A 23,428-nucleotide genomic window follows, 5' to 3' on the forward strand; every position below is an offset into this window, starting at 1 on the left:
GGCCTAACACCATAAATCGGAGGATCGGTCTATATGGCAGCTATATCCAAATCTGAACCGATCTGGGCCAAATTGACAAAGGATATCGAAGGGCCTAACACAACTCACTGTCTCGAATTTCAGTGGAATCGGATAAAAGATGTGGCTTTTATGGCCCTTAGACCCTAAATCGGAGGGTCGGTCTATATGGCAGCTATATCCAAATCTGGACCGATCTGAGCCAAATTGACGAAGGATGTCGAAGGGCCTAACAAAACTCACTGTCCCAAATTTCAGCAAAATCGGGTAATAAATGTGGCTTTTATGGGCCTAACACCATAAATCGGAGGATCGGTCTATATGGCAGCTATATCCAAATCTGAACCGATCTGGGCCAAATTGATAAAGGATATCGAAGGGCCTAACAAAACTCACTGTCCCGAATTTCAGTGGAATCGGATAAAAGATGTGGCTTTTATGGCCCTTAGACCCTAAATCGGAGGGTTGGTCTATATGACAGCTATATCCAAATCTGGACCGATCTGAGCCAAATTGACGAAGGATGTCGAAGGGCCTAACAAAACTCACTTTTCCAAATTTCAGCAAAATCGTATAATAAATGTGGCTTTTATGGGCCTAAGACCCTAAATCGGCGGATCGGTCTATATGGGGGCTATATGAAGATATAGTCCGATATAGCCCATCTTCGAACTTAACCTGCTTATGGACAAAAAAAGAATTTGTGCAAAATTTCAGCTCAATATCTCAATTTTTAAAGACTTTAGCGTGATTTCAACAGACAGACGGACAGACGGACAGACGGACGGACATGCCTAGATCGTCTTAGATTTTTACGCTGATCAAGAATATATATACTTTATAGGGTCGGAAATGGATATTTCGATGTGTTGCAAACGGAATGACAAAATGAATATACCCCCATCCTTCGGTGGTGGGTATAATAATAAGTATTAATATTCAATGTTTATATTAAAACTTAAAAAAATCTAATTTAAAAGTTTGTATATGTCTTATGAATTATGTTTTTAAATTCTTTTAATCATAAAACTTTGATTAGAAGTATAAAAAGAAAAAATGCATATGGCCGGCCGGGTCGAACTTTGGATACCCACCATCACAGGTATATGCAAATGCAAATTCGCCCATGAACATTGCATTAAGCAACAGTGAGAAAACTTCTCTCATATCAATAATTGCTAAGCACTCAACGAAATTTGTTATAGAAAATAGCAAAAATGTATGCTGTTTTAGCAAACATTTTCGTATTACTGCTGAACGATAGTAAATAAACTGTACTGCATTTTATTATACCCACCACCGTAGGATAGGGGGTATAATCATTTTGTCATTCCGTTTGTAACACACCGAAATATCAATTTTCGAACCTACAAAGTATATATATTTCGGATCGTCGTAAAATTCTAAGACGATTTAACCATGTCCGTGTGTCTGTCCGTCCGTCTGTTGTAATAACTCTACAGCCTTCAAAAATTGAGATATTGAGCAGAAATTTTACACAGATACGTCTTTTTGATGTACGCTGGTTAAGTTCTTGAACGGGCCAAATTGGACCATACATGAATATAGCAGCTATATAGACCGATCTGCCAATAAATGGTCTGATGCCCATAAATGCTTTATTTTTTATCCGATGTTGCTGAAATTTGAAACAGTGATTAGTTTAAGGATTCTCGACCCAAATGTGGTTCAGATCGGATTATATTTAGATATAGCTGCCATATAGAACGATCTGCCTATAAAGGGTCTGATGTCCATAAAACAGTGAATAGTTTTAGGCCACACAATATCGGACCCAAATATGTTTCAGATCGGACTATATTTAGATATAGCTGCCCTATAAACCGATCTCCCGATAAAGGGCGTGAAGCCTATAAAACCTTTATTTATTACCCCATTTCACTGAAATTTGAAACAGTGAGTTTTCTTAAGCCTCTTGACACCTGTCCTTAGTATGGTTTAGATCAGGCTATATTTGGACATAGCTACCATATAGACCGATCTCCCGATAAAGGGTCTGAAGCCCGTAAAAGCTTTATTTTTTAACCGATTTTGCTAAAATTTTAAACAATATGTTGTTTGAGGTCACTCAACATCAGACCCAAATATGGTTCAGATCGGACTATATTTAGATATAGCTATCATATAGACTATTCCGCCGGTAAGGGGTCTGAAGCCCATAAAAGCTTTTTTTATAACCCGACTTCGCTGAAATTTGAAACAGTGAGTTGTTTTTAGCTTTCTGGCAAATGCAAATTTTGCCCATGAACTTTTCACTAGGCTCATCGTAGCGCGAGGTTAGCATGTCCGCCTATGACGCTGAACGTCTGGGTTCGAATCCTAGCGAGACCATCAGAAAAAATTTTCAGCGGTGGATTTCCCCTCTTAATGCTGGCAACATTTGTGAGGTACTATTCCATGTAAAATTTCTACCCAAAGAGATGTCGCACTGCGACATGCTGTTCGGACTCGGCTATAAAAAGGAGGCCCCTTATCATTGAGCTTAAAACCTGAGTCGGACTGCACTCATTGATATGTGAGAAGTTTTCCCCTGTTAGCTTCACGACATCCGCCCCAAATATGAGCCAGATCAGTTTGCACAGAATCAGTTTGCCGCTTGAAATTTTTGCACAAATACTTTTTATTGAGGCAGTTTGTTGGGCACTGCGAATGGGCCATATCGGTTCAGATTTGGATATAGCTCTTATATAAACGATCTCCCGATTTGACTTCTTGTGCCCATAGAAGCCTAATTTTTTTTCAATTTGGCGTAAATTTGGAACAAAGACTTCGGACTATAAACAGATATAGCTCTCATAAAAACCGATCCCCAGTTTTGACTTTTTGAGTCCCTAGAAGCCTCAATTTTCATCCGATTTGGGTGAAATTTGACACAAAGACTTGTGCTATGACTTATATTATCTATGTAAAGTATGATCCGAATCGGTCTATAAACAGATATAGTCCCCATATAAACCGATCCCCTGTTTTGACTTCTTAAGCCCCTAGAAGCCTAACTTTTCACCAGATTTGTTTGAAATTAGACCAAACAAGTAAAAGCGTGCTAAGTCCGGCTGGCCGAATCTTATATAACCTCCACCATGGATCGCATTTGTCGAGTTCATTTCCCCGCATCTCTTAGGCAAAAAAGGATAAAAGAAAAGATTTGCTCTGCTATTAGAGCGCCCTATGGGGGCTCAAGAAGTAAAATAGAGAAATCGATTTATATGGGAGCTGTACCGGGCTATAAACCGATTCAAACCATAAACACATATGTTGATGGTCATGAGAGGATCCGTCGTACAAAATTTCAGGCAAATCGGATAATAATTGCGACCTCTAGAGGCTCAAGAAGTCAAGATCCCAGATCGGTTTATATGGCAGCTATATCAGGTTATGAACCGATTTGAACAGTTGTTGGATATCATAACAAAATACTTCGTGCTAAATTTCTTTCAAATCGGATATGAATTGCGCCTTCTAGAAGCTCAAGAAGTCAAGATCCAAGATCGGTTTATATAACAGCTATATCAGGTTATAAACCGATTTAAACCATACTTGGCACAGTTGTTGGATATCATAACAAAACACGTCGTGCAAACTTTCATTCCAATCGGATAAGAATTGCGCACTCTAGAGGCTCAAGAAGTCATGACCCAAGATCGGTTTATATGGCAGCTTTATCAAAACATGGACCGATATGACCCATTTACAATACCAACCAACCTAGACTAATAAGAAGTATTTGTGCAAAATGCAAGCGGTTAGCTTTACTCCTTCGAAAGTTAGAGTGCTTTCGACAGACAGACGGACGGACGGACATGCCTAGATAAAAAAAATGTCTCGACAATCAAGAATATATATACTTTATGGGGTCTCAGACGAATATTTCGATTAGTTACAAACAGAATGAAGAAATTAGTATACCCCCATTATCTTATGACTTATAACATCAGTATAAAGTTTTATCCGAATCGGTTAATATGGTGATATAGGCCCCTATATTGGAGTCCACCGTGTCGCAGAGGTTAGCATGTCCACCTATGACGCCGAAAGCCTGGGTTCAAATCCCGGCATGAACATGCTGGCTACATTTGTGAGGTATTCTGCCATGTTAAACTTCTCTGCCAAGTGGTGTCGCTATGCGGCACGCCTTTCGGACTCGGCATTAAAAAGGAGGCCCCTTATCATTGAGCTTAAACTTAAACTCGGTGGTTTTCCCCTCCTAATGCGGGCAATATTTGTGAGATACTATGCCATGCAAAACTTCTCTCCAAAGAGGTGTCGCACTGCGGCACGCCGTTCAGACTCGGCATAAAAAGGAGGCCCCTTATCATTGAGCTTAAACTTTAATCGGACTGCTCTGATTGATATGAGAGAGGAATCCCCTGTTCCGAAATGAAATGTTCATAAGAAGTTTAGTAGTAGCTTCCCTAAGTACCGATATCCCAATATGACTTCTTAAGACCATTGAAGCCTCAATCAATTCCTGATTTGATTGCTACAAAATAATTCAAATACAAGCTAAATTAAAACGGGCACATTTGTAGCGGAATCCATGGTGGAGGGTAACCAAGATTCGGCCCGGCCGAACTTAGTACGCTTTTACTTGTTTTCATTCATCATTTTCTGAATGTCTGAATATTTTTATTTAAATTTTCAATTTTAATACTTGTAGTAGTTGGATATGTCTCTGAATTTTAGATTACTACACTTTAATTTATAAGATATTTGATTTGTTGTGTAAGAACAAAAAATTATTCATAAATAAATAATTAAATAAATTTTATGGATAAAACCCAGAATCTTATTAATGCTAATCTTCTGTTTTAGGTATTATAGGTGGTGGTTCATCACCAACGAGTGCATTGTCAGGGTCCGGTAATTTCTTGCCGGGCCTTATAAGTCTCAAAGTTCAAGGTGTAACTCGAACCTTCTCTGGTAGCAGTTCTGGATCGGGAAGTAGTTCCGGTACTGCTTCAAGTGGGGGTTCGAGTTTGATAAGTAGCGTGCTGGGAGGTTCAAGCTCTTCTGGTATGTTCTTAGAAGAGGAGGATGTGGTGTTGGTTATTAATTTTGTTTAAATTACTGTTTCTATAAATTTAAAAACGTTAATACGATAGATGATGCCTAATAAGTGTGTTGTTTATGCTATTTTATACAGCTTTATTCACACAACTTAATGAAGACTTAAAATAGGTTTATTTGACTGATTTTTAAAGGAAATCTGTCAAATTGACTTATTTCAAATCTTTATTAAGTTTTGTGAATATCGGTGTTACAGATTATCAAAAGTGGTTGCTTGCTGTTTTTGGGTATTGGAAGCAAAGTGATTTTTAAATTGGGGTGGCCAAAATTCTGTTACTTATCATACTTATTATCAGCTTCTGTCTCTATTTTAAATCGATTTTCCCTCTGACTAATACTCAATGTTTTGAAAATTGGATAGGATTTAAATCCCGACAGAATTAAGTAAATAACATATCTTAAGTAACGGGGTCTTTGGCCTTGAAATATAAAAATCTTCCTAATTCAAAAAATTTTAATATTTGTTTTTGGCTACGATTTTTGATTAACTGCAAATTTTTTTCTATTTGACTTATAAATATTTTTTTTTTTTTTAATTTTGTTTTATTTTTTTTTTTGTCTTGATATTTTTGGCTAAATTTTTGATTTGCTAAAATTTTTTTCTATGTGAATTTGAAATATTTTTTTTTGTTTCGATTTTAATAATTTTGCTTAACTGATCTGCTCTAATAATAAAATATTTGGATGTTGGTGGTTTTTGCTAAGTCTTTTTGCCCACTGTATGTGTTTTTGTTTACTTATATTTCATAAATTTTTAGGTTCCACTGGTGGCTCGTCCCCATCAAGTTCTTCCTCTGGATCCCCTAGTCTTTTGTCAGGCCTTGTAAATTCCAAAGTTCAAGGTGTAACTCGCACCTTTTCGGGTAGTAGTGCAGTACCAGGAAGTAGTGCCAGCAGCGCTTCAAGTGGTAATTTAAGTTTTATAGAGTTTGTTCTGTACTATATCTAAGCTAAAAAAAATATGGTTTGGATGTGGCATGGATTAGGCGTTTTTCTCTAAAACACATATGGCGATAATAGTTCATTCATAAAAGAAAAAAAATATATATGTAATATTGCTTCGTAAAGAATTTAAGTTGATGATATTCGAAAGATTTTTTAAAATGGGTATAAATTGTAAGATGTAAGGTCAATTCTATAAAAAGTTCAAATTATTTGGGAAATCATACTATTGGGTTGCCTAAAAAGTAATTGCGGATTTTTTAAAAGAAAGTAAATGCATTTTTAATAAAACTTAGAATGAACTTTAATCAAATTTACTTTTTTACACATTTTTCTCAAGCGAGCTAAAAGTAACAGCTGATAACTGACAGAAGAAAGTATGCAATTACAGAGTCACAAGCTGTGAAAAAATTTGTCAACGCCGACTATATGAAAAATCCGCAATTACTTTTTGGGCAACCCAATAAAGTATTAATTAACAGAGTTAACTTTTACCTTTAGTTTTTGTGTTTTGCTCTTCATAATGGAGCATACATAGTTTTAAGCATTTTATTTATTTCATAATAATCCTAAAGAAAAATTATCAATAGCTCATCGCAACATATGAGCTCAAGATCAATTGTTTTGGATGCCAGTTACCGCCGGTACAACTACCAAATGAATGGTTGCCCAACTTATTGATTAGTTGGCAAACCTGAAAGATTTTATTTATTGATTAACAAAATCTGCATTTAGTTTAAAACCAAAATGTTTTCAAAAGATGATCAAAACGTTCGCTGGATTGCAGCTTCTGCTTTACCAAATCCTTCATTGACAGATTTCGACCAGTAACCCAGTCACTTATCGTATCTTAGGTTAGGTTAGGTTAGATTGAGAAGAGGCTGCCGATTTTAATCCGACCCATGCCAATATGGACATACACCTAAGCCAGTAATCGGCTTGTTGTGCGTTTTAAATACTACAACGTAACCTCGAAAAAAGAAATTGTAAGTCAGGAATTCCGTGCTTAAAAAATCCCTAATTGTTTTCCATACCACGCCCCTTAGTTGATATAGGTCAAGTATTGTGCCCCCACCTAAGTGACGGTGTCTGTTAGCCGCAAAATCCGGGCAATGACATGCTCCAACGTCTCATTATCTTCTCCACCTGCCCTGCACATGCTAGCAATCGCCGCACCGATTTTGCATAAGTGAGCTCGTAGTCTTTTGTGTCCTGTTATGATACCGAAATATAAGATTTTCGTCGTTCTGCCGACCGTTTCGTTGTTCCATAGTGTAACGTTCGTAGCCCACGCTCTTAACTCAGATTGTGTCGACCCAAAAAGTTTCGGGTTAACCAAGTGCGTTGATGGCAGTCCTCTGGCCTTCACTGCAAATCGTCCGTTTTTCATTCCCCATTATTCCGCTATGGCCCGGCACCCAAATAATGCGTGCCACTCTCAGAGAAGGCGTTAATCTTCTTCTTACACTGCAAGACTATTCGTGACCTTACCGTCCTGGTTGTTATTGCCCTAATGGCAATTTTACAGTCGGTTAAGATGTTCACCATCGATGTCCTCGCGTCAGCACCACACCACTTCTCACATTCAGTGATCGCCCGGATCTCCGTCTGCAGGACTTTATTATAGTCAGGCAGACTAAAACAGATCTTAGTCCCTGGGTTCTCAATGTAAACCCACAGGCCCACACTGTCCTCCAGCTTTGATCCATCCGTGTAACATGATCTTCCAGATGCCAATACTAGGGTTCCGTCAATCCAAGACTTTGCCGATGGCAACAGTGCCTTGCACTCGACATCAAGGTTCATCTCAGGTATCCGATCGGAAACATCTTCCCTTCCTTCCAGGTTTCTTATCGTCGCCTCGATTATAGCGCGATGGTATGAGCTGCTCCCATCCTTAATCCATTCTACCATCGCCTTAAGTCTCACACTTAATTTGTATGTGAATGGGTCGGATATCTAGAATAGTCTCCAGTGCCCTAGTGGGCGTGGTCCTCATCGCTCCGCCTTTGCCAAGACAACATGTTCTCTGAACCTGTTGTATTATCCTTACGTTGCACCTTTTCTCCATCGCAGTCCCCCAACTACTGAGGTTTAAGTAAGTGTTGGTCTGACCACGCTCATGTAGAGCCAGTGGACTATCCTCGGATTCAGGCCCCATTTCGAGCCAAAGGCCCGTCTACATGGTGCCCAATATTTGTGAGCCTTCTTGGTATGCTCTTTAATATGACACTTTCAATTAAGTTTCCTATCCACGATCACACCCAAGTATTTGACCTTGTCAAATATCAAAATCGTTTGGTTGAGGAAACGTGGTGCGTCAAATTGGCCCATCTTCGTCTTCCTCGTGAACAGGCATATTCAGTCTTCTCTAGGTAAACATTGAAACCCCAGTCATATGCCATATGCTGGAGCTTTTAGGCCCTTCTGCATAGCTGGTTCGAATCCTCAAACCTAAGAAGAAGGAGATGGGTTCAAATCCCTCATCAGTCAGCATCCGTAATAGGTCATTTATGGTGGTCACCTATAGGAATGGCGAAAAAATGCCCCCCTTGTGCCACTTTCTCCCCCTATATTTATGTCATAGGATCCACAATTTATCCATATATGCCTTAGCATATGGTTTATCCAGTCTCTAAGGACCCGGTTCACCCGGTACTGGTCTAAGGACTATATCAATGTGTCGGTCCGCACATTGTTAAAAGCCCCCTCGATGTCAATGCATACCGCCAATGTGTACGTCTTGGTATCGAAGGATTCTGCTATTTTAACCTTCCCTTGACCTATGCACGCTGTTTGTATTTAAGCAGTTCGCTGGATTTCCTACTCTTTATCATGGTATCTACAATGCTTTCCATGATTTGAGTAGAAAGAACGTAAGGCTTATAGGTCTGTAGGTCTTTGGTGTCGCATAACATGTCTTGCCGGGCTTGGGCATAAACACCTCACTTGCCTACTGCCAGGCTTTCGGAGTATATGAAAGTCCTAGGCACGCTGTGAAAATTTTGGCCATACGAGGCGCCAGATAGTCTGCCTCTTTCTGCAGTAACTCCAGAAATATTCCATCAGGTCTGGGTGACTTAAATGATTTGAAGCTCCTCAAGGATTCCTTCACCATAAATACCGTTATTATAATCGTTCGATCAACGTCATTATTCCAAGATTCCGGTGTCTCCGAGAGTCCCCTCGTATCCTGAGGAAAATGGGTTTTCTTCAAAAGCCTCAACATGTCTTCCGTTGTCTCTGCTCTCACTTCCATGTCGTCTACTAAAGTTTCAGTTTTGACATGGGTTTTTTGAAAGAAATTTTTTTTATCTTGGCGTCGTCATGAACGCTATCGACCTGCTCGCAGAAAAGCTTCAAGGAGGCAGAATTTGCCGCTCTGATAATCTTATTGTATTCCTTGAGCTGTGTGTAATACATTTCCCTATATACTTCCGCTTTTTTACGAAGTGCTCAGTTATACAGTCTGCGGACCTCTTTCGCAATTTTGCAAATCTCACCGGTCATCCAGGGTTTTTCTTGGTCTGATTTCCTTTCTAGAAAAGGACAACTATCTTCGGCAGACCCCACCAGTGCACTCGTAACCCATAGTTGGCATTGTAGTCAATGTCATCTATGCTTGGGCAATCTAAATTATCTTGCCCAAGTTTTCTTCTGAGTAGTCTTCCGAATTTTGGCCAGTAGGTTTTCAAATTATTCCGGAAGCTTATTGGATTCGGCTCTGGCTGTGATATTCTAAACCTAATATGGCGATGGTCAAAGAAAGAGTGTTCCATGTAGACCCTCCAATCCTGAACCTCATCGATTAGATTGTACTAACATATCGTCATATCTAATACCTCCTCCATCTAATAACAAAGGCAACAGTGTTACCAATATTAAGTGTTATTAGGTCATTAGTCTTCAAGAATTCTTCCAGGGCTTGGCCCGGCTTATTAATGTTGATACTACCCCACGAAATGTGGTGAGAGTATGCATCGCACCCTATAAGTTCCTCATTTCCTGTCTGTTTGCTTTACTCGCCAGCCGTTGCAGCTCCGACGTGGGTGGCGGTGTCGGAGATTCGAAAGGCAGATGCCAGATATGCTCAACCGTCTCCCTGTCTCACCATTGTTGTATGCGACGTTGACAGCTCTGGGGAAAATATACAATTTAAATTCTTATGACAAATAACCTCGGTCCTCGACCGAGTACTAGTGTTAGCATAGAATAATTGATAGTTGATATGGTTCTGTACAGAAACTTTGTTCCGGGTCACGGCTCCTGAATTAAGGCAATATGAATATTGCCCTTGCCGATTTTCTCCATCAGAGGGTGTGTAGCAGTCTCGCTCCGGTAGAGATTTATCTGAATCAACTCAATCATTGGTCCTCCAGTAGATGGGCATCTTGGGAGTAGGTGACAATCTCATCGTCTGTTCCCTGTTCTTTGGACTGCATTGACTTTCCTGGCACTGAACTGCCTAATGTCATCGCATTAGGTTCTTTGCCTATCCTAGTCTTCCAAATCTAGTCTGAAAAAATTTGTCAACGCCGACTATATGAAAAATCCGCAATTACTTTTTGGGCAACCCAATAAAGTATTAATTAACAGAGTTAACTTTTACCTTTAGTTTTTGTGTTTTGCTCTTCATAATGGAGCATACATAGTTTTAAGCATTTTATTTATTTCATAATAATCCTAAAGAAAAATTATCAATAGCTCATCGCAACATATGAGCTCAAGATCAATTGTTTTGGATGCCAGTTACCGCCGGTACAACTACCAAATGAATGGTTGCCCAACTTATTGATTAGTTGGCAAACCTGAAAGATTTTATTTATTGATTAACAAAATCTGCATTTAGTTTAAAACCAAAATGTTTTCAAAAGATGATCAAAACGTTCGCTGGATTGCAGCTTCTGCTTTACCAAATCCTTCATTGACAGATTTCGACCAGTAACCCAGTCACTTATCGTATCTTAGGTTAGGTTAGGTTAGATTGAGAAGAGGCTGCCGATTTTAATCCGACCCATGCCAATATGGACATACACCTAAGCCAGTAATCGGCTTGTTGTGCGTTTTAAATACTACAACGTAACCTCGAAAAAAGAAATTGTAAGTCAGGAATTCCGTGCTTAAAAAATCCCTAATTGTTTTCCATACCACGCCCCTTAGTTGATATAGGTCAAGTATTGTGCCCCCACCTAAGTGACGGTGTCTGTTAGCCGCAAAATCCGGGCAATGACATGCTCCAACGTCTCATTATCTTCTCCACCTGCCCTGCACATGCTAGCAATCGCCGCACCGATTTTGCATAAGTGAGCTCGTAGTCTTTTGTGTCCTGTTATGATACCGAAATATAAGATTTTCGTCGTTCTGCCGACCGTTTCGTTGTTCCATAGTGTAACGTTCGTAGCCCACGCTCTTAACTCAGATTGTGTCGACCCAAAAAGTTTCGGGTTAACCAAGTGCGTTGATGGCAGTCCTCTGGCCTTCACTGCAAATCGTCCGTTTTTCATTCCCCATTATTCCGCTATGGCCCGGCACCCAAATAATGCGTGCCACTCTCAGAGAAGGCGTTAATCTTCTTCTTACACTGCAAGACTATTCGTGACCTTACCGTCCTGGTTGTTATTGCCCTAATGGCAATTTTACAGTCGGTTAAGATGTTCACCATCGATGTCCTCGCGTCAGCACCACACCACTTCTCACATTCAGTGATCGCCCGGATCTCCGTCTGCAGGACTTTATTATAGTCAGGCAGACTAAAACAGATCTTAGTCCCTGGGTTCTCAATGTAAACCCACAGGCCCACACTGTCCTCCAGCTTTGATCCATCCGTGTAACATGATCTTCCAGATGCCAATACTAGGGTTCCGTCAATCCAAGACTTTGCCGATGGCAACAGTGCCTTGCACTCGACATCAAGGTTCATCTCAGGTATCCGATCGGAAACATCTTCCCTTCCTTCCAGGTTTCTTATCGTCGCCTCGATTATAGCGCGATGGTATGAGCTGCTCCCATCCTCAATCCATTCTACCATCGCCTTAAGTCTCACACTTAATTTGTATGTGAATGGGTCGGATATCTAGAATAGTCTCCAGTGCCCTAGTGGGCGTGGTCCTCATCGCTCCGCCTTTGCCAAGACAACATGTTCTCTGAACCTGTTGTATTATCCTTACGTTGCACCTTTTCTCCATCGCAGTCCCCCAACTACTGAGGTTTAAGTAAGTGTTGGTCTGACCACGCTCATGTAGAGCCAGTGGACTATCCTCGGATTCAGGCCCCATTTCGAGCCAAAGGCCCGTCTACATGGTGCCCAATATTTGTGAGCCTTCTTGGTATGCTCTTTAATATGACACTTTCAATTAAGTTTCCTATCCACGATCACACCCAAGTATTTGACCTTGTCAAATATCAAAATCGTTTGGTTGAGGAAACGTGGTGCGTCAAATTGGCCCATCTTCGTCTTCCTCGTGAACAGGCATATTCAGTCTTCTCTAGGTAAACATTGAAACCCCAGTCATATGCCATATGCTGGAGCTTTTAGGCCCTTCTGCATAGCTGGTTCGAATCCTCAAACCTAAGAAGAAGGAGATGGGTTCAAATCCCTCATCAGTCAGCATCCGTAATAGGTCATTTATGGTGGTCACCTATAGGAATGGCGAAAAAATGCCCCCCTTGTGCCACTTTCTCCCCCTATATTTATGTCATAGGATCCACAATTTATCCATATATGCCTTAGCATATGGTTTATCCAGTCTCTAAGGACCCGGTTCACCCGGTACTGGTCTAAGGACTATATCAATGTGTCGGTCCGCACATTGTTAAAAGCCCCCTCGATGTCAATGCATACCGCCAATGTGTACGTCTTGGTATCGAAGGATTCTGCTATTTTAACCTTCCCTTGACCTATGCACGCTGTTTGTATTTAAGCAGTTCGCTGGATTTCCTACTCTTTATCATGGTATCTACAATGCTTTCCATGATTTGAGTAGAAAGAACGTAAGGCTTATAGGTCTGTAGGTCTTTGGTGTCGCATAACATGTCTTGCCGGGCTTGGGCATAAACACCTCACTTGCCTACTGCCAGGCTTTCGGAGTATATGAAAGTCCTAGGCACGCTGTGAAAATTTTGGCCATACGAGGCGCCAGATAGTCTGCCTCTTTCTGCAGTAACTCCAGAAATATTCCATCAGGTCTGGGTGACTTAAATGATTTGAAGCTCCTCAAGGATTCCTTCACCATAAATACCGTTATTATAATCGTTCGATCAACGTCATTATTCCAAGATTCCGGTGTCTCCGAGAGTCCCCTCGTATCCTGAGGAAAATGGGTTTTCTTCAAAAGCCTCAACATGTCTTCCGTTGTCTCTGCTCTCACTTCCATGTCGTCTACTAAAGTTTCAGTTTTGACATGGGTTTTTTGAAAGAAATTTTTTTTATCTTGGCGTCGTCATGAACGCTATCGACCTGCTCGCAGAAAAGCTTCAAGGAGGCAGAATTTGCCGCTCTGATAATCTTATTGTATTCCTTGAGCTGTGTGTAATACATTTCCCTATATACTTCCGCTTTTTTACGAAGTGCTCAGTTATACAGTCTGCGGACCTCTTTCGCAATTTTGCAAATCTCACCGGTCATCCAGGGTTTTTCTTGGTCTGATTTCCTTTCTAGAAAAGGACAACTATCTTCGGCAGACCCCACCAGTGCACTCGTAACCCATAGTTGGCATTGTAGTCAATGTCATCTATGCTTGGGCAATCTAAATTATCTTGCCCAAGTTTTCTTCTGAGTAGTCTTCCGAATTTTGGCCAGTAGGTTTTCAAATTATTCCGGAAGCTTATTGGATTCGGCTCTGGCTGTGATATTCTAAACCTAATATGGCGATGGTCAAAGAAAGAGTGTTCCATGTAGACCCTCCAATCCTGAACCTCATCGATTAGATTGTACTAACATATCGTCATATCTAATACCTCCTCCATCTAATAACAAAGGCAACAGTGTTACCAATATTAAGTGTTATTAGGTCATTAGTCTTCAAGAATTCTTCCAGGGCTTGGCCCGGCTTATTAATGTTGATACTACCCCACGAAATGTGGTGAGAGTTTGCATCGCACCCTATAAGTTCCTCATTTCCTGTCTGTTTGCTTTACTCGCCAGCCGTTGCAGCTCCGACGTGGGTGGCGGTGTCGGAGATTCGAAAGGCAGATGCCAGATATGCTCAACCGTCTCCCTGTCTCACCATTGTTGTATGCGACGTTGACAGCTCTGGGGAAAATATACAATTTAAATTCTTATGACAAATAACCTCGGTCCTCGACCGAGTACTAGTGTTAGCATAGAATAATTGATAGTTGATATGGTTCTGTACAGAAACTTTGTTCCGGGTCACGGCTCCTGAATTAAGGCAATATGAATATTGCCCTTGCCGATTTTCTCCATCAGAGGGTGTGTAGCAGTCTCGCTCCGGTAGAGATTTATCTGAATCAACTCAATCATTGGTCCTCCAGTAGATGGGCATCTTGGGAGTAGGTGACAATCTCATCGTCTGTTCCCTGTTCTTTGGACTGCATTGACTTTCCTGGCACTGAACTGCCTAATGTCATCGCATTAGGTTCTTTGCCTATCCTAGTCTTCCAAATCTCTATTAAGTCGGGTCCCTGTTCGTTGGGTTGTATTGAGTTTCCATTCCCTGTACTGCCTGATGTTTCAATACTAGGAGATTTGCCTATCTTAGTCTTCAAAATCTTAAATGGGCTTATTGGGAGTAGGTGATGGTACCATCGTCTGATCGCTGTTCGTTAGACTGCATTGAGACTCCTGTCGCTGCAATGCCTAATCTATCAATATTCTGATCTTTACTTATCCTACTCTTCCGAATCTCTATAAAGCCGATAATGATTCCCATGTGGAGTCCCTGTTCGTTAGGCTGTATTGAATTTCCCGTCCCTATCATATCTTAAGTGCTTGGGTAAAATTTACCCAAATGCAAACAATTAGCTCTTAGATAAGAAAAAAAGCTGACGGTAACAAAACACTTTTGAAAACATTTGATTGTTATGCATCTCTGCAAGAGAATGTGCAAATATATCTTTGCATTAGAAACAATTTTTTTATTAAGTTTGGGTTTGGACTTGTAGCTAATAACTAAAAAAAAATTATTTAATTTTTATTCTTATTTTTGGTAAAAATTTTTGATTTGTTCTTAATATTTTTTTATTTTATTTAATTTTAAATATATTTTTTTTTTATCTTAATAATTTTGCCTAACGTATCTGCCTTTACAACTTAACTTTGGGAGGTTTGGCTTAATTGTTTTATCCAACGAATGCAATATTTACACTTGCTGTTTTTCTGATTACTCATTGTTCATAAATTTTTAGGTTCCGCCGGTGGCTCGTCCCCTTCAAGTTCTTCCTCTGGATCGCCTAGTTTTCTGTCAGACCTTGTGAATTCCAAAGTTCAAGGTGTAACGCGCACCTTCTCTGGTAGTAGTGCAGGACATGGAAGTAGTTCCAGTACTGCTTCAGGTGGTAATTCAAGTTTTATTGATGGCTTTGTGAGAGGTTATTCTGGTATGTCTTAGCTGGAGAAAGTTTTGTTTTAAATATGGCATGGAATAAGTGTTTTCTCTGCTATGTTTGGCTTATACGAAAATGCGATAACAGTTATTTAATAAAAAAAAAGAAATGTTTATACTGCTGCTTTTTAAAGAACTACAACAGGTGGTAAAGGCCTTATAAAGATTTGGTTTAAAGTCGACATCAATTTTAAGTTTTACGCTTTTTTATAAGAGATTCAAGGTATTTGGGACCTTTGAGCTATTATTTAAAGTTTTCACGAGTACGTGACATTGAATATTTTCACCTATAACTTTTCTTTTGTAATTAATGGGGTTACTATGAGCACTGAAGATTTAGAGAAGCCAGCCTTGAAATTAATAAGTCTCATTACGGATTGGCTTCCTAGTATATTACACACGGTTCAGAGATGCCCCCTTAAGCTGCTGGTGGAAGCCGCTTCTGCAGAGAAAAAGATACTCGTTGTAGAAGGTGACGCTAATACACATCACCAGATATAGGAACAACAACCAATCCCATGGTTGCACGTACCGGATTGACCCGATGAAGTCCTTCATCGGCAAGGGCTGTCGCCTCAGAGTACAACACACTTCTACAACAACAACAACCAGATATAGGGCCCGGCACGAATGGCTGTGAGCACCACACAGGCTGGAACATGGAGGTCCGATCTGTGTGATGTTCATTGCTGTCTTGAGTTCATTGCGTCCGCAGGTTGCGGATAGTGGAATGTTCCATACTGAGTAGCTGCAACGGCAATCGCAGACAATCAGCGGTATCGAGGGGAGAGTCTCAGTGAGATGCAGGACGGCACCGGCTCTTGCACAAATGCCGATTGCCTATGATGCTCGATATGACAAGGCGAGTTATTGGCGCCTTTAAATAACCAATGGCCACCTTGTTCCAACAGCGATCTTTTGGACCGAAACGAGCTTGCTCACCTACAGGAGCTTGTCTAGAATCGCCACCTTCACATAAAAATGTGGCTACAACAACCAGATATGGGGAAGTTTGGATATCAACGCTAATGGTGAGCTGCTTATCGAATATATTACAAGTTGCAATATGGCGACTTGTAATAAAGCAAATAAACCGACCTTTATAACCAGGAACAGGAGGAGATACTAGATGTCACCTTTGTATCAGAGAAAATCAGCGAAGGGATATGCGATTGGGAAGTATTGGATGAACTTAGCTTCTCTGATCGTCGTCATAATAACGCCAGCATTGGAGAAAGTACTGTCGAAGTGGTTCCTCGGTTTAAAAGGAGAATGGTAGAAAGGTATTAATTTCCGTAGACATTCTGCACGACTATCCCCTCTAGACCAGAAAAGGAAGTGCAAACTGAGTAGATCATAGGCCTAATGGTCAAACGGACCATAGGACTCTTGACGACTGGCATGTGTCAATATGTCTTAGAGCCAAACCAAGGGTTAAACAGCGACCGACATAATGGACTCCAGAACAGGATGGTATAAAAGAGGGCTGCTGAAAACTCTTCAACTTGGCGAAAGCCACAAGGGTATCGCACGGCTGAGCTAAGGAAATACTAGGGGGAGCTAAGAAAGGCCCAGAAAAAATCCAGGGAGCTGCAGAATCCAGCGAGGTTGCGCATGCTGATGAAATAGCTGTTGCGGATAAATTACACGCTGTGTCCAATAAATGAATCCTTGGCTTACTGCGACATATTCTGCATGTATCAGCATGTCATATATACCTGTGGGATGGAGGGAGGTCATTTTTTTCCGAAAGCAGGAAAACTTATCCACATGAAGGCAAAAGATTTTCGTCCTGTTAGTCTTTCATCCTTTATTCTGAAGACTCTTGAGAGGTTGATAGAAACCTATTTTAGGGCAAAAATCCCTGGAGATCGCCTGTCGCGCCAGCAGCATGCATATAGTAAAGGCAAATGTACTGAAACAGCCCTTCACGACCTAGTCGGCTACATAGACTCTCTCGCTAACAAGGAATATACAATACAATGGTAGCTTTTTCATGAAGGAGTTGGAGTTTGTAAGCATCAACTCTACCGTAAGAAAGTTTAATTATAATAATAACTTAATTACTAAAAGTTGGCAGGCTTGGAACTACAAAGATGGCTACATGGAGGTGTACTGTCTCCTTTACTCTGGAATATAGCCATAAACAATGTATTATTGTCCCTGGAAGAAAAAAGTGATGGCGTCTGCTGATGACGTGGCTATTCCCGTTAGGCGAAAGTTTCCTCGCACTCTAAGTGATATTATTAAGAAAGCTCTACGTGCAAAAGCGAAGTGGTCTAGGCATAAATCCGTGCAAGCAGGAGATACAAGTTACCTTCAGTGGTACCTATCTCCTTGAGAAGAGAGAATGTTCCATTTATTGAAAGAGCAAAATACCTAGAGAGGCAACTCTTGCTCAATACACCTGCAAGAGAACTTTTGGCAAAAATTGGAGGGTTTCAAACGCGTGTCATGCATTGGCTAAATACTGCAGTTGTCAAACCTATAATGCTCTACAGTGTTGTGGTGTGGTGGACGGCGATTCAAAAGTCCACCTTCTGCACAATAGTCAACCGGATCTAAAGGATGACTTGTTTGTGCATGATGTCGTCCACGCTGAGGACGACATCACTGAATTTAATGCTATATCTAATGCCCCTAGACGTTCTGCCTAGACAAGTTGCTGCGACCACTCCTGTAGGGCTAAGGGACCTTTGATCATGTGGCGGCGATCAAATAATAATATCCGATGTTCCAGGCAGTATGGATTACATCCTACCTAAGCCGCTTTTTGATAAAAAGTGCTGTACTAATATTCCTGATAGAACCCATTGGAACTACAATATCCCTGGTAATAGAAGTCATGAAAACGTATAAACGGATGTTTCCAAACTAGACGACCAGGCGGGCTTTGTGTGTACTCGGAAAAACTAAGACTGGTCATATCGAAGAGGTTACCTGATCACTGCAGTGTGTATAAAGCGGAGATCCGTGCATTTATAGAAGTGGTGGAATGGCTAAGATATAATGTCATAACGACAACTGGCATAAATATCTACTCAAACAGCCAGGATGCCATTAAATCCCTGGAGGTCGTATTATTGAATTCAAAAACCGCCCTCGACTGTCGCATATCGCTCAACTAGATTGCTGAACAGTTCCATATTCATCTGTTCTGGGTGCCATACCACAGTGATATCGCAGGGAATTGTAAAGCGGATGAGCTTGCAAGACTAGAAAAAACCTTACACATTCTAGGGGAACTGAACAGATTCCAGTATGCCTCTAGCGACATGTAAGCTAAGTCTTCAGCATCAGGTCCAAAGGCCAACGAATGATAGATGGTCACAAAGAGGGTCTGTGAGCATTCCAAAACTATGTGACCTAATCTATACTTGAAGAGGTCTACCGCTTTGCTGTCTCTGGCTAGAACAGATGTCTCAGTACTGACAGACTGAAGGTTGCCAGTAACGACTTTTGCCGAAGCTATAAGGACGTCGAGGAAGAAGAGACTATAGAACATATGCTGCGTGTGTGACCCGCACTGGCAATCAGAATGTTTAGGTGCTCATTTTTTTGAGATCTTGTCTGATTTACCGGATGAGAACAGTCGCACATTTTTCGGCTTTTTAAGAGATCTGGATAGTTAAACGGTAGTTTAGTTCCTCTCGTTGAACTATCCAGATCTCTTAAAAAGGCATCTTCCTCCTCTTGATCCTGTGGTAACACAATGAGTCTTATGTACCACTGTAGCGCAGAGGTTACAATGTCTGCCTACAACACTTAAAACTTGGGTTCGAATTCTGGCAAGAACATCAGAAAATTTTTCAGCGGTGGTTATCCCCTCCTAATGCTGGCGACCTTTTTGGGGTATTTTGCCATGTAGGAAGAGGTGCCAAATTGCGGCACGCCGTTCGGACTCGGCTATAAAAAGCAGGCCCTTATCTGCTTTGGAAGAGAATATCGTCATCATGTGAACCACAAAATGTATGTCAACGTTATCATCGTTAATCGTATCAAAATACAACGACTTGTTTGTATAGGTCATATTGTCAAAAAGATATCACAAAAGAGAAGAAATTTCAAACTGAGATATAAAAAAAAAAAAAAAATTAATTATTATTTCTATTTTATTATAATATTCTGCCAGCTATAACTTTTAAACTGATTTTTGTTATTATTTTTAAATTTTGCCTTAAAGTTAACATTTTTGTTTTATTTTCTGCTTAGATGATCTTAAAAACCAAATTTTTTTATTTAGTTTTTTTTTGTTTTGGACTATGGTTAATGTTGTTAATGTGTTGGTTTTAATATATCGCATGTATTTGTTAGGGTAAAGGTGCCGCTAAATGAATATAATCGACTGAAATCTTTGAAGAATAGTTTAAAAATTGTTTATCATATTTTATTTATATCTATTTTTTCTTAAGGCCCCTCAAATGGTACATCTGCATCTTCATCCGGATCCCATAATATTTTGTCGAGTATTTTAAATAGCAAAGTTCAAGCTATAACTCAAACATCCTCTGGTAGCAGTTCTGGAGCTGGAAGAAGTTCTGGTTCTGCTCCTGCACAGGGTTTGAGCACTTTATTTAGTGGATCAAAGCCTTCTGGTAGGTGATAGAGATCAAAAAAGAACAGGATTTGATTTAAGTATTAACACGAGTTTGCCAATTTTTTTAGTTCAAATCTGTCTTTTTGACAAAAGCGAAAAAAATAATAATATTTTTTTTTTTTTTAATTTTAATGTTAACAAATATAAACTAAACCATAATCAATTTTTTATATTTTTTGGATTGGTCCTTCTAATATAACACACCAATTTAGTATCATTAATTCTTTAAACGAGTAATATTTAGACTTTGATGTCCTATTTTCTATACATTTTTTTTTGTTTTTAAATAACATTTAATGTTCCGCAGGTGGCTCATCCCCCTCTGGTTCTTCATCAGGATCTCATAGCATTTTGTCGACTATTTTATCTGGTAGCAGTTCCGGATCTGGTAGTGGTTCCGGTTCTGCTTCAGGGGCTGATTTAAAAGCGTTATCCAGTGGTTCAAGTTCTTCTGGTATGTCAGTGTCCAACAAGGTGGTAGAGTCGGTTTTAAGCTTGACTTGAATATCAGTACGGGTTTACTAAACATAAGTTAAAAGGGTAATATTATTAAGATTTTTGAGAGCTGATTGAGATATTATATTTACTCGCTTTGTAGTGGCGAAGGTTAACCTGGTTTTCTCGAAGGTTATAATAAGTTTTGCCGTTTCCAGGGTGAACTTAAGAACCAAACGTTGACTCTATTGGTTGAATTCTATGTTTGAATTTACTTGTACTATTTATATAAATGATAATATGTTGGGGATGAGTTGGTTATTGTATTCGGTTCAAGATCTTGGAAAATGCGTGGATCATGACAACTTCAATACATAGATCATAGATAGATAGATTATTTTAATTTGAATTGCCAATGGTTAAAGAATACGTAAAGCGTTGAATGATTTAATTGCTATAACCTCTTCGCTTCTTTTAATTTTGGTATGCGTTAAAAAAATACTTTTAAGTGTGGCTTTACTAAGGAATAAAACTTCTCTCGACCAAAAAATTTTTTTTTATATATTTAAAATATTTTAAAATATTTAATTATTTTTTATAAATTTAAAAAAAAAAAAAAAACATTGCAGCATTATGAAGGATACGATCAAGGCCCATTGTTAAGTATACATATCCGCTTAGACGGACATCACAATGGGATAAAAACGTATTAGAAAAAAAATATGACACTTGAGATGGGATAAAGATAACTCTTTAATATTTGAAATGATTAAAGCTGTACTGTTATCGAGATCATGTACATGTACAAGACCCTAGGTGGTCCACCTCCTCTAGTCAGGCTCCAAAATTGGTCACCATTTTAAAAAAATTATTCGGTCTGCCAAATTTGGGTGCTATATGTACTTCGAAAAAGGCATTTTTTTCTAACAGGAACAACTCCCCAGTTTTCAAAAGCAAAGCCGATATCCCCCGTTCGGGCTTAGGTTTTTTTCGCCATATGTAATGACGAAAATCGAACATAGTACCAGACTATATAGGAAGTGATATGGACAGGGAATTGCGTCACAACAACACCAAGCGATGAAACGTAGCATGATCTTCCATGTGGATTTGTGGTTAATCGGAGACTAAAACTCCTTGTCTCCAACTTACTACGATAGGTGAGAGACTTGCCACAATCCACATAAAAGCCAATTTTTTCAAAATCAACCTTATTTGAACCCATGCCCGACAGAAGAGCAGACCAAACGCCTAGAAAGATAATGCGACAGCTGCCCCACACATGATACTAAAATCGTTCTGGGAGATTTTTAAGCGAAGATAGGAAAGGAAAATAATTTTGGTCCAACAGTCGGAAAATAAAGATAACGTCCGAAGATTGGTTGAGGGTAATAGATTTCGCCGTAGCAAAAAAAAACATGGTCTTCAGCAGCACCAACATAAAACAAGTAAAAGCGTGCTTATTTCGGTCGGAACGAATCTTATATACCCTCCATCATGAATCTTATTTTTCAAATTCATTGCCAGATATCTCTTTATAATCAACCAAAGGAGAATGAATAAAATTTACTTGGTTTGTATGTTGGAACAAGGTGAACAGTGGAAAACTTCTTATATGTCAGTGAGTTCTGTCTGCGCTAGGGCGGCCATGGGCTTGAAGTTATTGTGCAAAATTTCAGCCAAATGGGATAAGAATGGCGCCCTGTAGAGGCTCAAGAAGTAATATCGAGAGATCGGTTTATATGGGAGCTATATCAGGCTATGAACAGATTTGGTGTTCGAATTTTGGCACGAATACTTCCTATTGGGATTGTAAATGGGCTGTATTGGTCCATATTTTGATATAGCTGAGCCTCAAGAGGGCGCGACTCTTATACGATTTGTCTAAAATTTTGCATGAGGTGTTACGAATTCCAACAACTGCGCTAAGCATGGTCAAAATAGGTTCATAACCTGATATTGCTCCTATATAAACCTGTCTGCAGATAATATTCATTGAGACTCTGGAGGGCGCAATTATATTCCGATGTGGCTGAAATTTTGCAGGAAGTGTTTTCTTAGAATCAAAGGTGTTTTCTTTGAATTCCAAAGGTCCAGGTATGGTCCAAATTGGTTCATAGCCTGATATAGCTCCCAATAAAACGATCTCCCGATATTACTTCTTGAACATCTACAGGGCGCAATTCTTGCACGATATGGCTATGATTTTGCACGTGGTGTTTTGGTATCACTTCCAACTACTGTGCTAAGTATGGTTCAAATCGGTTCATTACCTGATACAGCTGCCATATAAACCGATCTTGGATCTTGATTTTTTGAACCGCTAGAGGGCGCAATTCTTATCCGATTTAGCTGAAATATTGCATGAGCTGTTTTGTTATGACTTCCAACAACTGTGCTAAGTATAGTGTAAATCGGTAAGTAATCTGATATAGCTGCCATATAAACCGATCTGGGTTCTTGCCTTCTTGAGCCTCTAGAGGGCGCAATTCTTACCCTATTAGGCTCAAAATTTGCATGAAGTATTATGTTGTGACTTCCAACAACTATGCGAAGTATGGTCCAAATGGGTTTATAACTTGGTATAGCTGCCATATAAACCGATCTTGGATCTTGACTTCTTGAGGTGCTAGAGGGCGCAATGCTTATCCGATTTGGCTAAAATTTTGCACGAGCTATTTTGTTATGACTTCCAACAACTGTGCTAAGTATAGCGTAAATCGGTAATTAACCTGATGTAGCTGCCATAGAAACCGATCTGGGATCTTGACTTCTTAAGCCTCTT

At 39.8% G+C, this 23,428-nt stretch overlaps 1 protein-coding gene across 1 annotated transcript in view; it reads left to right on the plus strand.

The window, feature by feature from the left end:
• LOC106088942 (uncharacterized transmembrane protein DDB_G0289901-like) overlaps positions 1-23,428 on the plus strand; it is a 33,458-nt gene that overhangs the window by 1,358 nt on the left and 8,672 nt on the right. Inside the window, exons 2-6 of the mRNA XM_059367224.1 lie at positions 4,852-5,052; positions 5,865-6,014; positions 15,415-15,606; positions 20,024-20,206; positions 20,516-20,662. Coding sequence (XP_059223207.1) covers positions 4,852-5,052; positions 5,865-6,014; positions 15,415-15,606; positions 20,024-20,206; positions 20,516-20,662 — 873 coding nt within the window. The remainder of the gene's footprint in view (positions 1-4,851; positions 5,053-5,864; positions 6,015-15,414; positions 15,607-20,023; positions 20,207-20,515; positions 20,663-23,428) is intronic.

Source organism: Stomoxys calcitrans, chromosome 4, assembly GCF_963082655.1.
Source record: "Stomoxys calcitrans chromosome 4, idStoCalc2.1, whole genome shotgun sequence".
Taxonomy (NCBI): domain Eukaryota; kingdom Metazoa; phylum Arthropoda; class Insecta; order Diptera; family Muscidae; genus Stomoxys; species Stomoxys calcitrans.